This window comes from Hyperolius riggenbachi, chromosome 2, assembly GCF_040937935.1.
Source record: "Hyperolius riggenbachi isolate aHypRig1 chromosome 2, aHypRig1.pri, whole genome shotgun sequence".
NCBI lineage: Eukaryota > Metazoa > Chordata > Amphibia > Anura > Hyperoliidae > Hyperolius > Hyperolius riggenbachi.
The window spans coordinates 95537933-95557200 of record NC_090647.1 but is presented as its reverse complement, the minus strand read 5'-3'; the positions used below and the strand labels follow the sequence as shown (position 1 = coordinate 95557200).

The 19268-nt window shown below is 40.8% G+C and overlaps 1 protein-coding gene across 3 annotated transcripts in view; it reads left to right on the top strand.

The window, feature by feature from the left end:
* Positions 1-19268, top strand: part of SUPT20H (SPT20 homolog, SAGA complex component) — a 148324-nt gene that overhangs the window by 108795 nt on the left and 20261 nt on the right. For all 3 annotated transcript variants that reach the window (XM_068267091.1, XM_068267089.1, XM_068267090.1), the window contains 4 exons: positions 3758-3916; positions 8114-8423; positions 14584-14738; positions 15935-15990. In XM_068267091.1, the coding sequence (XP_068123192.1) occupies positions 3758-3916; positions 8114-8423; positions 14584-14738; positions 15935-15990 (680 nt within the window). The remainder of the gene's footprint in view (positions 1-3757; positions 3917-8113; positions 8424-14583; positions 14739-15934; positions 15991-19268) is intronic.

Here is a 19268-nt window from a genome sequence, read left to right as displayed (position 1 = left end):
TGCACCATCAGTAGGTCCTTCATTCTCCTTACACGTTACATCCATAGTGTTGCCGCGTAACTCAGACATATGAGCTGGTGAAAATTCATCTGGCTGTAACAACAATGGCTGTGCATCAGTGATTTCAACACTAAATAATTTTTGCGAAGTGTCAAATGCAGCGGAAGTGGTGCTAGTAGTAGCGCTGGTGGCTGAGCAAGATGAGGTGTTCTGTGTCGCTAAATACTCAACCACGTCCTGACAATCTTGGGAGGTGATGGGACGTGCCTTCTTCCGAGCACTGTACTGTGGGCCAGGTCCACACGAAATTACATTTACACGACCTCGCGCAGACCTGCCGGGTGGCCTTCCTCTGGCTCTGGCACTACCTCTTCCTCTACCTGTTTTGTCCATATCGGGTATGCACGGAGTGGTATATCGCACTGCGTGCACTCATGTAGGTAGGTGGGTTCACTTAACTGCACAGGTATGCGCACTGATGCGGTGGGTTCACTGAACAGAACAGGTATACAGTGGCGGGTTCACAGAACAGGTATGCAGTGGCAGGTTCACTGAACAGAACAGGTATGCAGTGGCGGGTTCACTGAACAGAACCGGTATACAGTAGCGGGTCCACTGAACAGAACAGGTATACAGTGGCGGGTTCACTGAACAGAACAGGTATACAGTGGCGGGTTCACAGAACAGGTATGCAGTGGCAAGTTCACTGAACAGAACAGGTATGCAGTGGCGGGTTCACTGAACAGTACAGGTATACAGTGGCGGGTTCACTGAACAGAACAGGTATACAGTAGCGGGTCCACTGAACAGAACAGGTATGCAGTGGCGGGTTCACTGAACAGTACAGGTATACAGTGGCGGGTTCACAGAACAGGTATGCAGTGGCAGGTTCACTGAACAGAACAGGTATGCAGTGGCGGGTTCACTGAACACAACAGGTATGCAGTGGCGGGTTCACTGAACAGTACAGGTATACAGTGGCGGGTCCACTGAACAGAACAGGTATACAGTAGCGGGTCCACTGAACAGAACAGGTATGCAGTGGCGGGTTCACTGAACAGTACGGGTATACAGTGGCGGGTTCACTGAACAGGTATGCAGTGGTGGGTTCACTGAACAGGTATGCAGTGGTGGGTTCACTGAACAGGTATGCAGTGGTGGGTTCACTGAACAGGTATGCAGTGGTGGGTTCACTGAACAGGTATGCAGTGGTGGGTTCACTGAACAGGTATGCAGTGGTGGGTTCACTGAACAGGTATGCAGTGGTGGGTTCACTGAACAGGTATGCAGTGGTGGGTTCACTGAACAGGTATGCAGTGGTGGGTTCACTGAACAGGTATGCAGTGGTGGGTTCACAGTACAGGTATGCAGTGGTGGGTTCACAGAACAGGTATGCAGCCAGGAACAAGCTAAGCCTAACTAATCTTTCCCTATGAGAGACAGTCTGCAGCAGCTTGCCCTACTCTCACTAATGCAGGCACACGAGTGACCGTAATGGCCGCCGCTGCCTGCCTTATATAAGGGGGGTGGGGCTCCAGGGGCTAGTGTAGCCTAATTGGCTACACTGGGCCTGCTGACTGTGATGTAGAGGGTCAAAGTTGACCCTCCATGTGCATTATGGGGCAAACCGAACTTCCGCAAAGGTTCGCCTGCGGGACGCGAACGCGAACCACGGAAGTTCGCATGGAACCGTTCGCAGGCGAACCGTTCGGCCCAACTCTAATAGTAAATGACGAGAATTCTGTTCCTGGTGGGGGCCATGTCTTTTGCCCACAGTTAAGGCTAACTCGTGATGTCATTTCTGCCCTTTACTTTTTTTCTTGTCTCCTCCAATCGCTGAGTCGCCTCAGCCTTGCTTGTAAACACAAGTGAGTAGGGGATTAGGTTTCAGATAAGCAGCTGGCAGGGAAATAAAGGGAAGAGGAGGAATAGATTATAGATAAAAAGAACCCCCAGCATGCAATTCTTTGGCAAGACTACTAAAGGGCCAGTGTTCCTTAAAGGATACCACAACCGAATGGTTGTGGTAAAATTGATTGCCGCACTGTGTAGGGGGTGATGAGCGCATACCTGCATTTCCTCCCGCCCCCCTCCGTCTGCCGCCGTTCATACGTTATACACTCCGGTGTGCGGCGACTTGCTTGACCTCTGCCCCGGACATACTGCGCCCTGTGTGCGCAGTATGTCCTTCCCCCTTCGCTTCTGGCTGGCGCATAGTGCCAGGCTCAGAAGCACGCTGTCCCCTTTTTGCTGCGTGTGCGCTCCATTACACCGAGCGTCACATGATTAGCATGTGACGCTCGGTGTAATGGAACGCATCGCAGCAAAAAGGGGACAGCGTGCTTCTGAGCCTGGCACTATGCGCCGGCCAGAAGCGAAGGGGGAAGGACATACTGCGCACACAGGGCGCAGTATGTCCGGGGCAGAGGTCAAGCAAGTCGCCGCACACCGGAGTGTATAACGTATGAACGGCGGCAGACGGAGGGGGGCGGGAGGAAATGCAGGTATGCGCTCATCACCCCCTACACAGTGCGGCAATCAATTTTACCACAACCATTCGGTTGTGGTATCCTTTAAGTATGTGATAACTCCAAATCATAACAGCAGAAAAAGTTTTGAAAGTTTTAAATGCAGGATTAGCATCTTTATCACTTAATATGCTCAGACCAGTTGCTGTTGAAATTTGATTTTTATGGTGACGATACCGCTTTAAGTGAGTGATCTATGGCTGTCTGTATTACTGTCTGCAGTTCCGGTGCCAGTTTTTCAACTACCGCTGCAGCCAGAATATGGTATTCTATGTCCCCTCTCCCTCTCTCACCTGGATCGGATGGGAGTTGTGTGCTGAGTCTCTGTCTGGCAAGTGGTGAGGTTCTGGGTCTCGCGCAGGAGACTTTGGCTGCGATGGCTGTGATGGAGGGGAGGCGGACATATTGGGAGCGACTTACTCCATGCCGGGGGTTTATTTTACCGTGGACCGCATTAAATAATGGTCCATGAGGCAGGCGGATGGCGTCCGGAAGGTCTGGAGAGTCTCCAGGAGCAGATGTTGGCAAGTGGGGGCACTTTTTGCGGTCTGCGGATCACTGGAGGGAGACTCGGCTAGCGGAGCTCTGCAGCCAGCCTCCTTCCATCCAGGCGCCAGAACCGGAAGTCAAAAAGTCATTTTTAGGAGTAGGAGGATAGATACTATTGTTTATCTCATCAGTTTACTTCCACCTCGGATGTCCTTTTAAAGAGACACTGAAGCAAAAAAAAAATTATATAATGAATTGGTTGTGTAGTATGGATAATTACTAGAACATTAGTAGCATAGAAAATATTCTCATATTTTCATTTTCAGTTGTATAGTGTTTTTTAGAACATTGCATCATTCTCTAATATTTGCAGTTTACACACTACTCAGCATTCTAAATGTTTTTTACAGAGCAGGTCAGTGGACTATTGACCTGTCCTCTGGAGAGAAAAAGAAAATACAGTGACTGACAGTTGAGATAACAAGCTTCAGAAGACTTTCTGTAACTTTGAAAGTGCATAGATAACTGGAGTCTCTTAATTCTTCCTGTACTGGAAACAATATTAGACTTATGTCTCTGCTCCTAATGTTTTATTTCTTAGCTGTACTACACTTACAAATTATTATATCATAATTTTTTTTTCACTTCAGTGTCTCTTTAAGCAAGTAGTTGCCTATTGATCATGATGCTAAATGATTTCCAAAATCCTGCTTAAAATGTTGTTTTTTCTTTTTGTTCAGGTAACCTATTTAGTCCCCAACAGGCGAGTGGGCACCTAAAGTCCACCACACCTCCTCCATCTAAACCACCAAGTATTTCTCGAAAACAGTCAGTGGACCTTAACCAAGTCAACATGCTCTCCCCAGTCGCCGCTATGTCACCTGCCAGCTCTTCACAAAGTGAGTCTCGCCCTAAATTCTCCATTAAATCTCCATAGACCTTTGGTGTAGAGGTCTTCAAGATTAAACACTTTCTAATGGATTGGTGACACCAACGTGTATGCTTGTGTGGGCTCCAGTGCTTGCAAAAGCCTTGTAGACTTGATAGCAATACGTTCTGTTAACTGTATGTATTTTGTGTTTTAATGTACAGTATTTGTCCATTTTGTTTTATTATTATTTTTTAATATGCACCTATATATTTAGTTTTTTTTCTGTATGCACCCTTTGTGTGTATATATTTTATAATGATATATTACTAGAATGACTTGTGAATGCTTTAAAAAAGTAACGTGGTGCAAGCCAGGTTGTCAGTGTGACAAAAGGATTTACAGTGTATTCTTGTTTCTATTTAATAGTCTGGAATTTTAGAAGCTGCTGTTTTTACCAATGAAATAAGCTGGGCTTTCATTGTTTTTTTTGTATGTAGATAACAGCACAGCATGTCAAATGGTTGGCAACAACCCATTATGGCTTTTTTAAACTATATTTACTTCATATAAGTTTCTATGTTTTTAATATATACTTTTCATATCGCCTCAAAGATCTTAAACTATGAGAGCACGAGTGCTGCTAAATATGTGCGACAAAGAAATAAAAGAATAAAAAAAAAAAGTGGCTACAGGCCAATTCAACTTCCGTTTTCTAAAATACTTTGGTCATGTTGAGTGAGCCACACATTTGCAATGCTGTGTGTTGCGGATAAGACTGGCTTTCAAGTAGCAAAATAATGGAGTGAAGTGCAAGACCACCCATGGCTGATGATTCGGTTTGGTCAGGATACACTTGAGTTGTACCACCTGCTGGTTTTGTGCAGCAGTGAGATCTCTTGGCTTCTCACCTCTGAATGACATCATCTCGTATGGCTCTGCTTCATTCCCGAGTAATGTTGTCTCACAGCTGCCTCTGGCATCTTCATACATTCATGCTTGGTGTCAGCAGGACATGCTGGACCACACTGCTTGACAAACAGTATAGTCAAATGAGATGTGTTGTACAAAGCTGGGATCGTGGAAAATTTCACCACTGGGAGATCTATAATGTCAAAGTGGAACTTAAACAAACCATTTTTGCTTTTGGAATGGGGTATGGTCAGAGCTTCTGCCAAGTTTTCATTATCATTTCGGTCCTGATTCCATTTAACTTCCTATCTTGACACCACCAAAGGCATTGTTGTTAGCTGATCTTCCTATCAGTGGAGTGCAGTCTTCATACTGTATATCCTTGTCATCAGTCCATAGCAGATGATTACAATTTTTGTATGGAAAATAAAGTAATTTAATTCAGGATGTTACTGGTGGGAACTCAACCCTTACAAAACAAAAAGCCAGAAGATGTGTACACATGCATAAATTCTTCACCCACAGGGATCAGTACTCAATGCTCTGGAGGACAGTTCAGGCCAAGCTCTGTTGTTATAGAGATGGGTGGAGGGATGAGGGCATTGCACGATAGAGCGGCACTGAGCAGGTAGGGAAAGTAGGAGAACAGTAGGGTTAGCCTGGGTTTGGAGAACATAATCCAGCAGTCCAGATCTCTCAATGACACATCGGAACCCTACCATCCCAGTTTAGCCTAGGCTATGATGTTATGAAGCTTTTCCATTGCACTCTAGGAGACCAGGGCCCATGGGCCATATGCAATTCCCTTTTTCACCTGAGTTTTCTCCTAGGTGATATTTTATAACTTGTCAATAAAACGCCTTTTAAACCACCAGCAAGCAAAAAAATACTCAAAATAATTTTGATAGTATTTTTTACCTACTGTTTGATACTTTTTTCCATTGCATAGTGCTAAAAAGTAATTTTAAATCAAAGATGAAAATTTTTCTCCTATGCAGTTCACTTTTCTCCTCAGTTTTCTCCTAGGTGATATTTTTACAACTTGTCATAAAATGCCTTTAAAAGGGAACCTAATCTAAGAAGGATATGGATTTTTCCTTTTAAATAATACCAGTTGCCTGACTCTCCTGCTGATCTTTTTGGTTACAGTGGTGGCTGAATCACAGACCTGAAACAAGCATGCAGCTAATCCAGTCTGACTTAAGTCAGAGCACCTGATCTGCATGCTTGTTCCAGGGCTGTGGCTAAAAGTATTAGAAACACAAGATCAGCAGCAGAGTCAGGCAACTGGTATAATTTTAAAGGTTTTCTTTAACCTTCTGCCGCCCGCGTCACGCCGGTGGGCGTGGCCGCGGCGGCAGCCCCAGGACCGCCTAACGCCAATTGGCGTAAAGTCCTGGGGCTCTGTTTTGCATGAGATCGCGCGCATCTCATGCTCAGAGGGCGGAGCTCCGCCCCGCCTTCAGTCTCCGAACGGCTATTGCCGCTCGGGAGACTGTTAGACGGCGATCACGCCGTCTATTTACTAGGTGCAGCGCTGCGATGAGCAGCAGCGCTGCACTGGGGACAACCGTGTGACACGGCTGTTCCCCTGGGGGACAAGAGAGTGATCGGCTCTCATAGGCAGAAGCCTATGACAGCCGATCGCCATAATTGGCTGGCTGTGGGGAGGGAGGGAGGGAAGAAATTTAAAGAAACAGGGGTTTTTAAAGAAAAAAAAACTACAAATAATATTTATTTAAAAAAAAATAAACATGGGGGGAGCGATCAGACCCCACCAACAGAGAGCTCTGTTGGTGGGGAGAAAAGGGGGGGGGATCACTTCTGTGCTGAGTTGTGCGGCCCTGCAGCTTGGCCTTAAAGCTGCAGTGGCCAATTTTGCTAAAAATGGCCTGGTCACTAGGGGGGTTTAGCCCTGCAGTCCTCAAGTGGTTAATGGGAACCAGAGATGGGGACATGAAAGATTTTATACATACCTAGGGCTTCCTCCAGCCCCATACCCTCTGATCGATCCCACGCCGCCATCCACCGCTGCCTGCAACTACGAGAACTGGCTCCCGTCACTGACGTCATCAGAGCCAGGCTACGCAGGAGAAGTACGCCCTCTATGTATCTCTCCAGCGGCTGCTGCAGAGATCCGCAAACAGCCCACTTCCCTTACGCTTAGACTGGCTCCGACTGACGGCAGAGCGGGGTCCCGGTTCTCATAGCTGCGGGCAGCGGAGGACGGCGGTGTGGGATCGATTAGAGCGTATGGGGCTGGAGGAATCCCCGGGTATGTATAAAATCTTTTTCATGTTCCCATCTCTGGTTCCCTTTAAGCCATCAGCAAGCAAGAATACACTCAAAATAAATTGGATAGTTTTCACCAACTTTTGGGTACTTTTTCAATTGTAAAATGCTAAAAAAAAAAAAAAAAAAAAAAAAGCTAGTTTAAAGAGAAGATGAAAGTTATCTCCTAGGAGATAACCCAAAAGAAAAAGTGAATTGCATATGAGCCCTCCTTTGATAACTTTAGAAATGTAAATCAGGATGAGGAAGGCTTTTAGAAAGGGCAAACACTGACTAAATAATTAATAAAGTAATATTGTAAAAAATAATCAATTGTATTAAGTTATATTTTTCGTAAAATTCTCTTTAATCCTTTGCAGAGCTCATTCATAATAACCCAACTAAAAATTAAAAATGGCTAGCAAGTCTCCCTTAACTAAGCCCATACAGATGGTTTCATCTTTCACTGAACCAAAAACAAAAATCAAAATTGTAGGGCGGGTTTCACCATTAAAGGTGCTTGCATGTGATAAAATTCAAGGGTATCCAGACAAATCTTAGATATTGGTGCTTGGTGGGCTTCTTGTTTAATTGTTTCTTGTGTCTCTGGATTTTTTAAAATGCATGCACTGTTTGACAATGGGTTTTTTTAAAAGAAAGAAAATGCAAACTTGTTACATTTTAAAGAAAAAAAATTGAGTTTTTTGTTTGGAAATGAGAATGTTTGCTGCAACTGCCAACACCTGGCTTTCGACTAACAAAGCATTATATTTCTATGATTTGTTTTGCCATTAAATGGGTTTGAAGCATTTGCGACCTGTTAACAAGGTGTTTTCTTTTTGTCTTTTTTTTTGTAGCAAGTCCATGTTGTGTTGCCTTTGTAAAAAAGTGTCACATCTCTAAAGTATATTTGCTTATGAATCATTCTGTATTAAGTTTTAGTATTTGCCATGATCATTATTTTATACCTATATATTTTTGTTCTCCGTTTTTCAAGAAAAATGTGTTTTTGTACTAGTGCTTTTTTATTTTTCTCAATGAGCAGGATCTGGAACACCCAAACCATCTACTCCTACACCAACCAACACCCCATCATCGACACCGCATCCAGCTGATGTGTCCAGCTCCGCTCCTATCACTCCTTCTGTCACCCCCACACCCCAAGACTCGAGTTTTAGTTCACAGCAGCCTACATTGATAGCACCGTTTGCTCAGCAGCAAATGTCTCTGAGTCAGGGGTTACCTGTAATGACCATCCCACTGTCTACCATGGTAACATCTATAACCACAGGAACTGCCTCCACCCAAGTTATGACAAACCCTGCTGGACTTAATATCATCAATGTAGTTGGATGGTAAGTTCTCTTCATCTTGACACGCCACAATTTTTGCGTGTTTGAAAGATATAGATTCTATACTTCTTGCTGTCATCCATTTTATAGTTCAATATATAGTGAATGGTTTTTTTTTTTAAGTAGTACTCCAGGGGTTAATCATATTGAAGGGGAAAAGAGTTTTGATGCTCTTCCTTACAAGTCTTTGACTGTCACAGGTTGAAAGAAGAATAATACCAGATGATATTTAATTAACTTAGGCAACTCACACACACTTTTTCATAGTTTTTAGCAATCTAGTTTACGGTGGTATTTTAACCTTAAAGTAAATATGTGAGGATACAAAAGACAAAAATGTACCATACCGTTCCAGTTTTGAGAACCTTGAAGCTTGTAGGAGGGCGGCTGCACTGCGCCTGCACAGTAGCATGGAACCATTCAGGCTTTGACGGTAAAAGCTAAGCCTGATGGGGTCCGGGCTACTGCGCATGCGCAGATGACTAACACATGCGCAAAAGCACAGCTTTTTCCACGGAAGCCTGATTGGGTCCATGCGTGAGCCATTGACAAGCCCTTGACAACGATTTTGCGGTGGGGACAGTGCTACATTGGGCCAGTCAAAGAGTACAGGGGAAGTCTCTGGCCGAGGGAGTTGATGGGACACTTAAATATTTTACTGTCATCCTATTGAAAAAGAGAGCTAATGCAATGGTTGCTTAAAGGACTCACAAGGTGAAAACTATTATCAATCATTACTTACCTGGGGCTTCTTCTAGCTTCTAGATGTCTTCTTGGTCCCTTACCACAGCTCTGGTGGTTGCTACTGTCCGCCCGTGAAACTAGGCGACTCGTTGGCAGGTCAGCCCTTCTGCGCACATGCAAGTGCGCATGCCCAGCTGCGGGCCCACGTCTTCGGGCGCATACTGCGCCTGTGCAGTTAGTCTATGCAGTATGCACCCAATGACGTGTCGTGTGACCAGCCGCACGCCCGCACATGCGTGGGAGAGTAGATTCGTCGACGGGTGAGTCAGCGAGTTGGCTCTCCTCGCCGACCAACTTCCTAATTTGGGGCACATTTAGCAAAAAAACACTTTTTAGTTTGTACATTTTTTTTTTAACTGACAATATCAAAGTTGTTTTTAATAAAGAACTTTGCATGAGTTTTTTTAAGCTTTAATGGAATATATATTAGCTTTTTTCATTTTTGTTTTATTTATTAGGTAGAGTATGAAAATATATTTTTTTTTTTTATAGCGGTGTAACTTCTGGTTTGACAGCAAGGCTTCATTTTGAAAAACATAGGCTATTTCCACAGAGGATAATAGAATCTAGTTTATCAGTTACCAGGCCTGTTCTGCTCGCAAAAAAATGTTTACTTGTAATATTTCTTGCGCTTCTAATAAAAAAAATAAAAAGTTGACTTTTTTTGCACTGTGCACAAATACCTAAATGAAACAACTAATTATAAAAAAGTGAAAACCTACTGTACATTCTGTTAAACAATGCACCACTACTAGTGGTTGGTTAGTGTATTGGTTAAAGGCTCTTCCTATTCAGTACACCAGTACCTATTCAGTAAAGAAACCTTGGACAACATTCCCTAACCATGCACGGTGGCCTACTGAGTGCGCCCCTAGTGGCTGCAGCTCTAAACTCTCTTGCACTTTGAGTCCAACAGCAGAACGTGCTATAAAAATGTTGAAATTATTATTGATATACGCGTTTCCTCTGAAAATATTAATTTATTTTCAGCAATTAACTTTTTCTCCTGATTTTTCTCCTGGGAGATAATTTTTCATCTTCTATTTAAAATAACTTTCCAGCACTTTGCAATTTGAAAGGTATCAAAAATAGGTGAAAAAGTTCTATCAACATTATTTTTTTTACTTGCTGGGGACTTAGGGCCCTTTTCCACCAGCGCAGGCCGAATCGTAAAGTCGCAAACCACTAGCGATTTTACAATCGCTACGGTTTGCTTTTTAACATAGGAATCGCGGTAGGTCATTTCCACTACCGTGATTCGTTTTTGACAGGAACGCGAACGCGCGGCGGAGCGATATTTGCCGCGATTTTGCTATGCAGTGCATAGCATAGCAAAATCGCGGCCACAAACGTCGGGAAATCGACGGAATTGCGATTCAGCAATCGCTAGCGTTCAGTGTGAACGCTAGCGACTGCTAGTGGAAAAGGGCCCTTAAAAAGCATTTTATTAGCAAGTTTAAAAAATATCACCTAGGAGATAACTCAGGAGAAAAAAAAAAGTTAATTGCATATAGGCCTTCTGGTCAACACACAAATGATGTGTTCAAACGGCAGATGATAAAAAGACACATTTTGTGGTGTATGGAACTTTGTCATATCTGCAAGGCTACATGTAAATGTTTTGTGTCTTGTCAGGCAGGAATATGTGTATTATAGAGGTAAATGTGTGTTAATCCTTGAGTACGGTGCTTATACAACTCAGACTTGTCTCTTTCTTTCGCAACTTAAAAGCATTCCCTAGAATCCTGATGTTCCATGTTATATAGACTACACTACGTTCATTATCATCAATAAAACTTACATTGCCTGTCTCTTTTCTGGTCTTATATTTCTGCTACTTTTAGATCTCTGAGTACCTTTTTGTGTTAATAAAAAAAAAATTCCTCCTATTTGGCAGTGTTGCCTTTATTTCTGCATTTCGCTTACATCTTCTGCTCCTTTTCTGTGTTTCTCTGGTGATCTTTTCTGTGGCATCGCACAATACTCTGGCTATCGTCATGTCCTGGATTTCTTTGTCTGCTCGCTTTCGCTCTGCTGTTTTTACATTCTGCTTTTGCCTTGTTGTACAGTTCCTGCTTACCACAATTAAAGTGTACCGTAGTCTTCTGCACAGAACATCCAAAAGTCATTCAACTTGACTTGTTTAAGTCAGAAATAATTTAAGCACAGCTAAATGCTTGTTTGTAACCAATCAAAAATGAAAAAAAAAAATTAAGCTGCACCCACACGCTAAATTTTCACTGCCTGATTGGGATTTGGGGCAGTCTAGATGAGTATAGAAGGAAAGAGGAAGGGACCTATCCAAATGTATAAAAACATCAGGCATCACAAAGCTAAGATGTCTAGATGAGTACAAGTGTCCACTAAAGTTGGCAGCATCTTCCACTGAAATGTATAATACTCAGCCATTGTATTCACCACTGCAACTCTTGCTCCCCCCCCCCCCCCCCCCTTTCAAATTTATTCTGAGTATCTTCTTGTTTGCTGGTGGCTTAGACAGTATTTTGTTGACAAGGGCCCATATGCAATTAACTTTTTCTCTTTATTTTTCTCCTGTGACATCACAGCAAGCACGAAAATATTTTTGATAGTACTTTCCACTTTTTAACATTTTTTTCAGTTGCAAAGTGCTGAAGCGTTACTTTAAAAAGAAGATGAACTATTATCTCCTAGGAAAAAACTGAGGAGAAAAAGTTAATTGCATATGGGTTTGCAGACTTAAATGGATCTGAAATTGGTTTCTGTAGACAGCTGCATTACACTGGCAGATACATCTATATTGTATTAAATAATATCTTGCATTAATGGCCTTAAAGGGGTTGTCAAATATTAAAGGAAACAGTAAGTATTAAGCCACCGATTTCCCATTGAAAATTATAGTTTCCTGGCTGTCATGTTGATCCCCTGCCTTTTAGAGTCACTGACCCAGAACAAACATCAGAAGTCCTTGACGCATGTATATGCTATAGATCACAGTGATGGCAGGACAGAGCTGCTTGCTTGGTTATCTTCCCAGTGGAGGTAACGGGCAAGCAGGACGGGTTCTGCTGTGAGCTGCTGCTGGGAAATTCTAAAACAATCAACCAAATCGAGCTTGTTTCAAATGCCAACCACAGAAGGACGAGAATGCAAGTACAGACAGAAGACTGTCACCCCAGACCGTTATAAATTATTTCACACAACAGATGCCTACTGTCAATACACAAATACACTGGTTGCTTGCTTGGTCCTGGTTGAGGACTCAAAGTCCTGAAGTCAGTGGTAGACCCTGTATTTCTTGCTACTCAAATATCCCTGGACCTAGATTGGTAGAATGCAAGCTTATCAATGAAACAAAGGTTTTGATTGACTATTTTGAATTATGACTCCTCTTTTTATTCAGTTTTCTTTGTCCTGATCTTAATAAAAACAAAATAACGTAAATAACATATTTAGAATTATGTGTCATTTTAGTAGTTGGGTGGTTTTATCTCATAGAATTGTTCATTCCTCTACATTGCATAAGGGCCGGTTTTCACTACAAAGTGATGCGAATGCGGCTACCTAGCCGCATCGCATCACTTCCGCCGCCGGCCGCATCACTTCCGCATCTCACGATGCAGAAGTCAATTGAGGAGATGGGACGCGGCTATGGGCGGATGCGGCCGTGCGAGAATCGCTCCACACCGCTTCGCACAACATGCATGCAGCGGAAACTCTTCCACTGGCGTGCATGTGTTTCAGCACACCTACGGTGCGATGCGGCTATGTAGCCGCATCGCACTGCTCCTAGTGGAAACAGGCCCTTAGGCTACCTTTAAGAGAAAGTGTGCGTATAAACATATACCGGTATATGCATTCTATCATAAGAGTGAGCATTTAAGTGAATAATTTGGGATTATGACATACATTTAGATGAGGTGACTGAAGAGAGACAACACATTAGACATTTCCCAGTTCTCTACTGTACTTGCTGTATTAACTTTATTTCCCAATACGTTTACATACATCATAGGTAAGAGTTATAGCTCAAATTGTGGTTAAACATTTCAGGTCTTTGAGGGGGGTGGGGGGGTGGGAGTATCATTTTGAGATGAGATAAGATGGTGGCTTTTGTATGCCTTTGAAGGTGTTGGTTGTGAAAGTTTTTAAACTATTTCTTGGGAAATTGTAGCAAATGCTCGAGGTGGAGAAATATTCCTGCTACTTTGCTAAAAATATAAAATAAAATAAAGAACAAATAAAGCATTAAAATAAGTAATTTGCTGTTCGTGGAAATTCTATTGAAGTCACTTCTGTGCTATCTCCTCTGGGGAAAAAGTAATACCAACAATATGCTGTTACGGCCATATATCTGTTTTAGAAAAAGGCATGTGATACAAAAATGCACAGTTGTAGGACATTCATCTAACGTTTAACCATGCAAAGATTTCTTGTCAAAGTACTTTTTACTTTTCTTTTGGGGAGGGTTGGAGTCTCTTGTGCATGACTGAGTTTATGAAAGAAACCAAAGCTATGAATAATGTTGGTTTACTTAATTACCGGTAGCAGTAGCATAGGGCATTTACAACCTAATTTTTTTTTTATTTTTATTTTTTTTTATACTATTCATTTGCATTTTTATGTTCAGCTGCACAATCTCATGCACAGTACACATTTCTATACGTTTCTCGATATTTTATCTAAAGTCTGGACTTTCTATCTCTTTTTATTTAGTTATTTATTTTCAGTAGCAGGAAAAAAGTAATTTTGAACAATAAAATAACAGTGCATTTTTAAAAATGCTATTCTTAAGCATACATCTTTCATGCAAAAAATATTTGCATGAAAATTGGCCTACCCCCCATAAAATGTAAAAAAATGTATTTCTTCATAAACCAACTACTTAACAAAACATAATTTATTTTTTACTTTTACCCGTGTCATGTTTTACGAATAATGCAGTTTATTTTTAAAAATATATAATTTGAGTGCCTAGTCATAAATAAAATGCATATAAAAAATTTAAACCATAACATAATTTAAAACTAAAGGAACAACATGATCATATTCTAAAAAGGCCCACTGACTTTCTAAACAATGCGTGAAATCTACATGTTGGGCCATATGCAATTCATTTTTTCTCCTGAGTTTTCTCATAGGAGATAATTTTTCATCTTCAATTTAAATTAACTTTTTAGCACTTTGCAATGGGAAAAGTACCAAAAAGTAGGTGAAAAAGTACTGTACTGTCAAAATTATTTTGAGTATTTTTTTGCTTGCTGGGGGTGTGAAAGGCATTTTATTTACAAGATGAGAAAAATTCACCTAGGAGAAAACTCAGGTGAATAAGTGAATTGCATGTGGCCCGTTGTTACTTACCTCTGCATTTTATAGTCTTCTCCCTATTACGCCGCAATTTTTTTTAGGAATTAATATTACTTTCTTTCCTGTTCCACAGTGGCCCACAAGCATTGATGAGTGGCTCAAATACCATGCTGGGGTGTAGTACTGGTGCCATAGCAAATCTGAGTGGCATTATACCATCAGGAGGCCTGGTGCCAGGTACAGTGCCAGGCACATTGCCGGCTGCCATGCAGTCTGCCTCTCAGGCAGGTTAGTATGACTTAGTTGTTGGTGGCGGTTTGGTGATATTATTGTTCTGACAGTGTGATAATTTTTACATAAACATTTAGGACATCCAGTTTTATTTTTTATTTTTTTACCTTAATCTGACGTAATTGAACAAAACAGCTGATGGAAGGGAATCCATACTTACCAATTTTATTAAATCGAGTTAATACATTTGTTGTTGGCTTTCTTGAGCAGATCCTTAAGTTTTTAAAATTAATGAGCCCCTTTTCCTCATTGTAAGTTTTTTTTTGTTTTGTTTTTTTAAGATGAACTTATACACAGCTCACATATAAAACGATACACAGTTCATATATTTGGCTGTGTTTCACTGCTTTTATGAGACTAAACATGTTTCTTTCATTAACACTTTGTGAATTCTCAATTTAAAAATGGACAAAAATTTATACATCTGTAAGTTATGTCTGTAAAAGGAATATTAAAATATAAATAATATTGAAATTGGCAAAGAAAATAAGGCGTATGTAGCTCCCTGTATTGAAAAACAGAAATATTTAATCATTTGCTCTTTTCTGACAACATCAAACATATTGTGTAAACTTTTATTTCCTAACATATTTAAATGTAAGTTTGAAAACTTACAAACAGTAATATTTTAAGGGTAGTAATTATTATTATTATTTGTTATTTATATAGCGCCAACATATTCCGCAGCGCTTTACAAAGCACAATAAGACGAAAAGGGGAACATAGATACAAATGTACAGCAGAGTTCCAAGCAGCACAAATATTGTTACAAAGCAGTAAACATTAGGAGGATGACCCTGCCCTTGCGAGCTTACACTCTAATGGGTAGTGGGGGACACACTAGGTTAGGGGGTGGAGGATGGATGAGGCAGTGACCCTTTGCCTCTGATTACAATGTGACTGATAAGGGCTATAGAATGTTATACGCTTGTCTGAAAAGGTGTGTTTTCTTTGCAGTTAGTAATCTGCAAAGAAATGTGATTTGGGGATAAAAACATCCACTACATAGACTGTTAATTATTTTATTTATTTTTGCTATCACATGAAATTGATAAGTGGGGTTTTATCAAAAGTTTGGATAAGAGAAAATCGCCAGGTTTCTTGCTGTCAAAGAAGGTCCATTTTTTTTTCAAGAAAACAATATATTTTTCAACACCATATTTGATTTTAAACAAAAGACTTTTCTTCAACAGGTGGGCCCTTTGGTTTAAAAAATACTTCCAGTTTGAGACCATTAAATCTGCTGCAGGTAATTATGGTTTTTCCAAGATTCTCTTGGGTTCATTTTCTTTTATTTTCATTTTTTTTTTTCCTCCTGAGAAAAATAAGAAATATATATTTTATTAGTGTACGTTGTAAAGGTAATTTATTTTTTGTAAATGGGGTAAGCATTATAAACTTCTCCATATGCTTTTGTTTCCTTTTATGCCACTGTTTTCCCCTTGTTTGATGGCACTTTTAATTGAGTAAAATTATTGAAGCTTTCCAGCTTTGGAAAATCTATTATCTCACACAAAAGGTTTATTCTGTTGCTTTTTGTTGGGGTTGCCCCAATCATTGTGATACTGGAAAATACAGCTTCTGCTGTGACAAGGCACTTCACATGCTGAATATCTTCTATTTCTAGTACTGTCTGTAGTTCCAGTGTGAAACATACAGGCAAACAGCGATTCACCACGCACATATTTTTTTTTTAGTTTTTTTTTTTTTTCCCGATTAGGGCCTTTGGGTTCTTATTTAATCAATCTTCTATGTTAAATAACTTAAACCACTTTCTCCTCCTGGACGTAGAGCTACGTCCAGGAGGTCATGTGCGCTCCCGTGGCCGATCGCGCATGTGCACGCGCGCTCCCGGCCGCAGATCGTTAGCCCAGGAATCAATGAATCGGGCCATGGTGCCCGATCTCTGATTTCTCTCCCCCGCAGAAAAAACAACAGCATCTCTAGGAAGCCTCGCTTTTTCTGCCTCCGACGCCCCCCTACGTCCATCTAAGGAGCATACATGTTACGCTTAGAGTGACGTCATGTAAACAAACCTAAGGTTGCCATCTTGTGGCCAAAAAATAAAACTACAACCAAATTAAAAAAAAAACGTATTTACATTCAAAAAAATTTGTATTTACATCCCACCCTCCCAAAAATTCCCAAATAAAATGTTTAAGAATAAATAAAACAAAAACATTACAATAAAAAAACACAAATATTTACCGAAGGGTCTAAACTTTTTAAATATCTATGTAAAGATGAAATATTTCTATTTTTTTTTTTATTATAAGCTTAACAATAGTAATGGATGCAAAACGGAAAAAAATGCTCTTTTGTTTCCAAATAAAATATTGTGCCATACATTGTGATAGGGACATAATTTAAATGGTGTAATAACCGGGACAAATGGGCAAATACAATACGTGGGTTTTAATTATGGAGGCATGTATTATTTTAAAACTATAATGGCCGAAAACTGAGAAATAATGATTTTTTTTCCGTTAAACATTCCGTTAAGCATTTACAGTAAGGTAGCTCTTAGCAAAATGTACCACCCAAAGAAAGCCTAATTGGTGGCGGAAAAAACAAGATGTAGATCAGTTCATTGTGATAAGTAGTGATAAAGTTATAGGCTAATGAATGGGAGGTGAACATTGCTCGGATGCATAAAGTGAAAACGACTGAGGGCTGAAGTGGTTAAGCACTATGCAATTCAATAAGTAAAAAAATATATATATGTGAAAAAGTACTGTCGAAATTATTCTGAGTAATTTCTTGCTTGCTGGTGGCAAAAAAAAAAAAAATTATTGATAAAGGGCCCATATGCAATTCATTTTTCTCTCCTGAGTTTTCAACTAGGAGATAATTTTTCATCTTCTGTTTAAAATAATTTCAGTACTTTGAAATTGAAAAAGTACCAAAAAGTAGGTGAAATGTACTATCAAAAGTATTTTGAATATTTGCTTGGTTGCTAGTAGTTTAAAAGGCATTTTATTGACAAGGTATTGAAAATATCACCAGGGAAAATGCATTGGAGCAAAAAGGCCCTTATGCAATTCCAGTGTTGTCCTCAGAATTTGTTTCCAGCCGGGTGGCATGAAAAAATAGCCAGGTAGGGTGAGATGAGAGAATGCAGGGCCAGTGCTTCTCTGCACAACTTGGCTTACAGCAGAGGAGGAGGAGGAGGAGGAAGTGAGCCGATGACAGCCGGGTGCTCACCAAAATTAGCCGGGTGGAGCACCCAGCTAAAAGAGCCTGGGGAGAAAGCTGAATTCACTTTCTCCTCGGTTTTCTCCTAGGTGATATTTTCACAACTTGTCATAAAATGTCTTGTAAGCTACCAGCAAGCAAGAAAATGACTCAAAATTGATAGTACTCTTTCACCAACTTTTGGGAAATTATGGAAATTTAGTTTGAAGAGAGTTGGTGAAAAAGTACTATCAAATTTTATTTTGAGTATTTCCTTGGTTGCTGGTCGCTTAAAAGGATTTTTTTTTTTGTACACATCAAAATAACATCTAGGAGAAAACTCTGGAGAAAAAGCTAATTGCATATGGACCTTAGTCTTATGTTGGCCGTACACTGGTCAGTGAAAGAGTACATTGTTTATGCCCTTACCTGATCTCCTGGACGCCGCTCTGTAGCACACTGCTCAATCGTCTTTCCTCCCTTATTCACCTATAGCTGAGTGATGTGTGTGTCTATTGCTTGTTTCCTGAGCTATCTCTCACCCGTTGCACAATCGTTAAAGCGGACCGTGAACTCAGAACTCCTCTCTGCTCTAAAAGATACACAACAGCATAATAACCTTTAAACAAAAAACATTTCTTTGTGACAGCTGATACAAATAATAAATCTGCACTGTTTCTACTTCCTGATTCGTAGAAGCAGACATATTGTTTACAGCCTGTACTTTCAAATGGCCTTATCTGCCATAGGCAGTCATGTGACACAACAGAGTCTATGAATAGATACAGTTACAGTTCACAACATATATAGGGGATCCTTCCCTCGTTTTCAGCCTAAGGCTGCACCTATTAAAGTTCATAAAAGTTCATCAGTTCATTCCTCCTCCATTGTGGCTCCCTTAAACAGTAAATGTCCAGGTCCTTTCATATTAGTAAACCTATACGCTCACCAGAACATCCAGCCAATCCTCTCAGATCAGCAGTCAGCGTTTTTGGCCTTGCCAGCCAGCTTTCTATAGGTGTCTCACCGGCCTCCTCACGGATCCGTACATGTATAAATATAAATACAAAAGCAGCAATAGTGTGATACCGTTTGAGCAGTATACTGTATATTGTCACCAGTGCACCCCGCATCCAAACGTGACACCCAACGTGCCTCCACCACAGATACACAGGGTGCTCACCAGATATACGGGCCAACCCGCAACAGACCGGCAAAACATCGTATTCCTATCATTCTAACTCCAGAACTCAGTCAGTAGTCTCCTAGGGCTCAAAGACAATCGACCATAGCATAATTCCATTAAATTTAATAGTGTAAAAATAGTAGTGCACTTACAAAGTTCCAATAAAA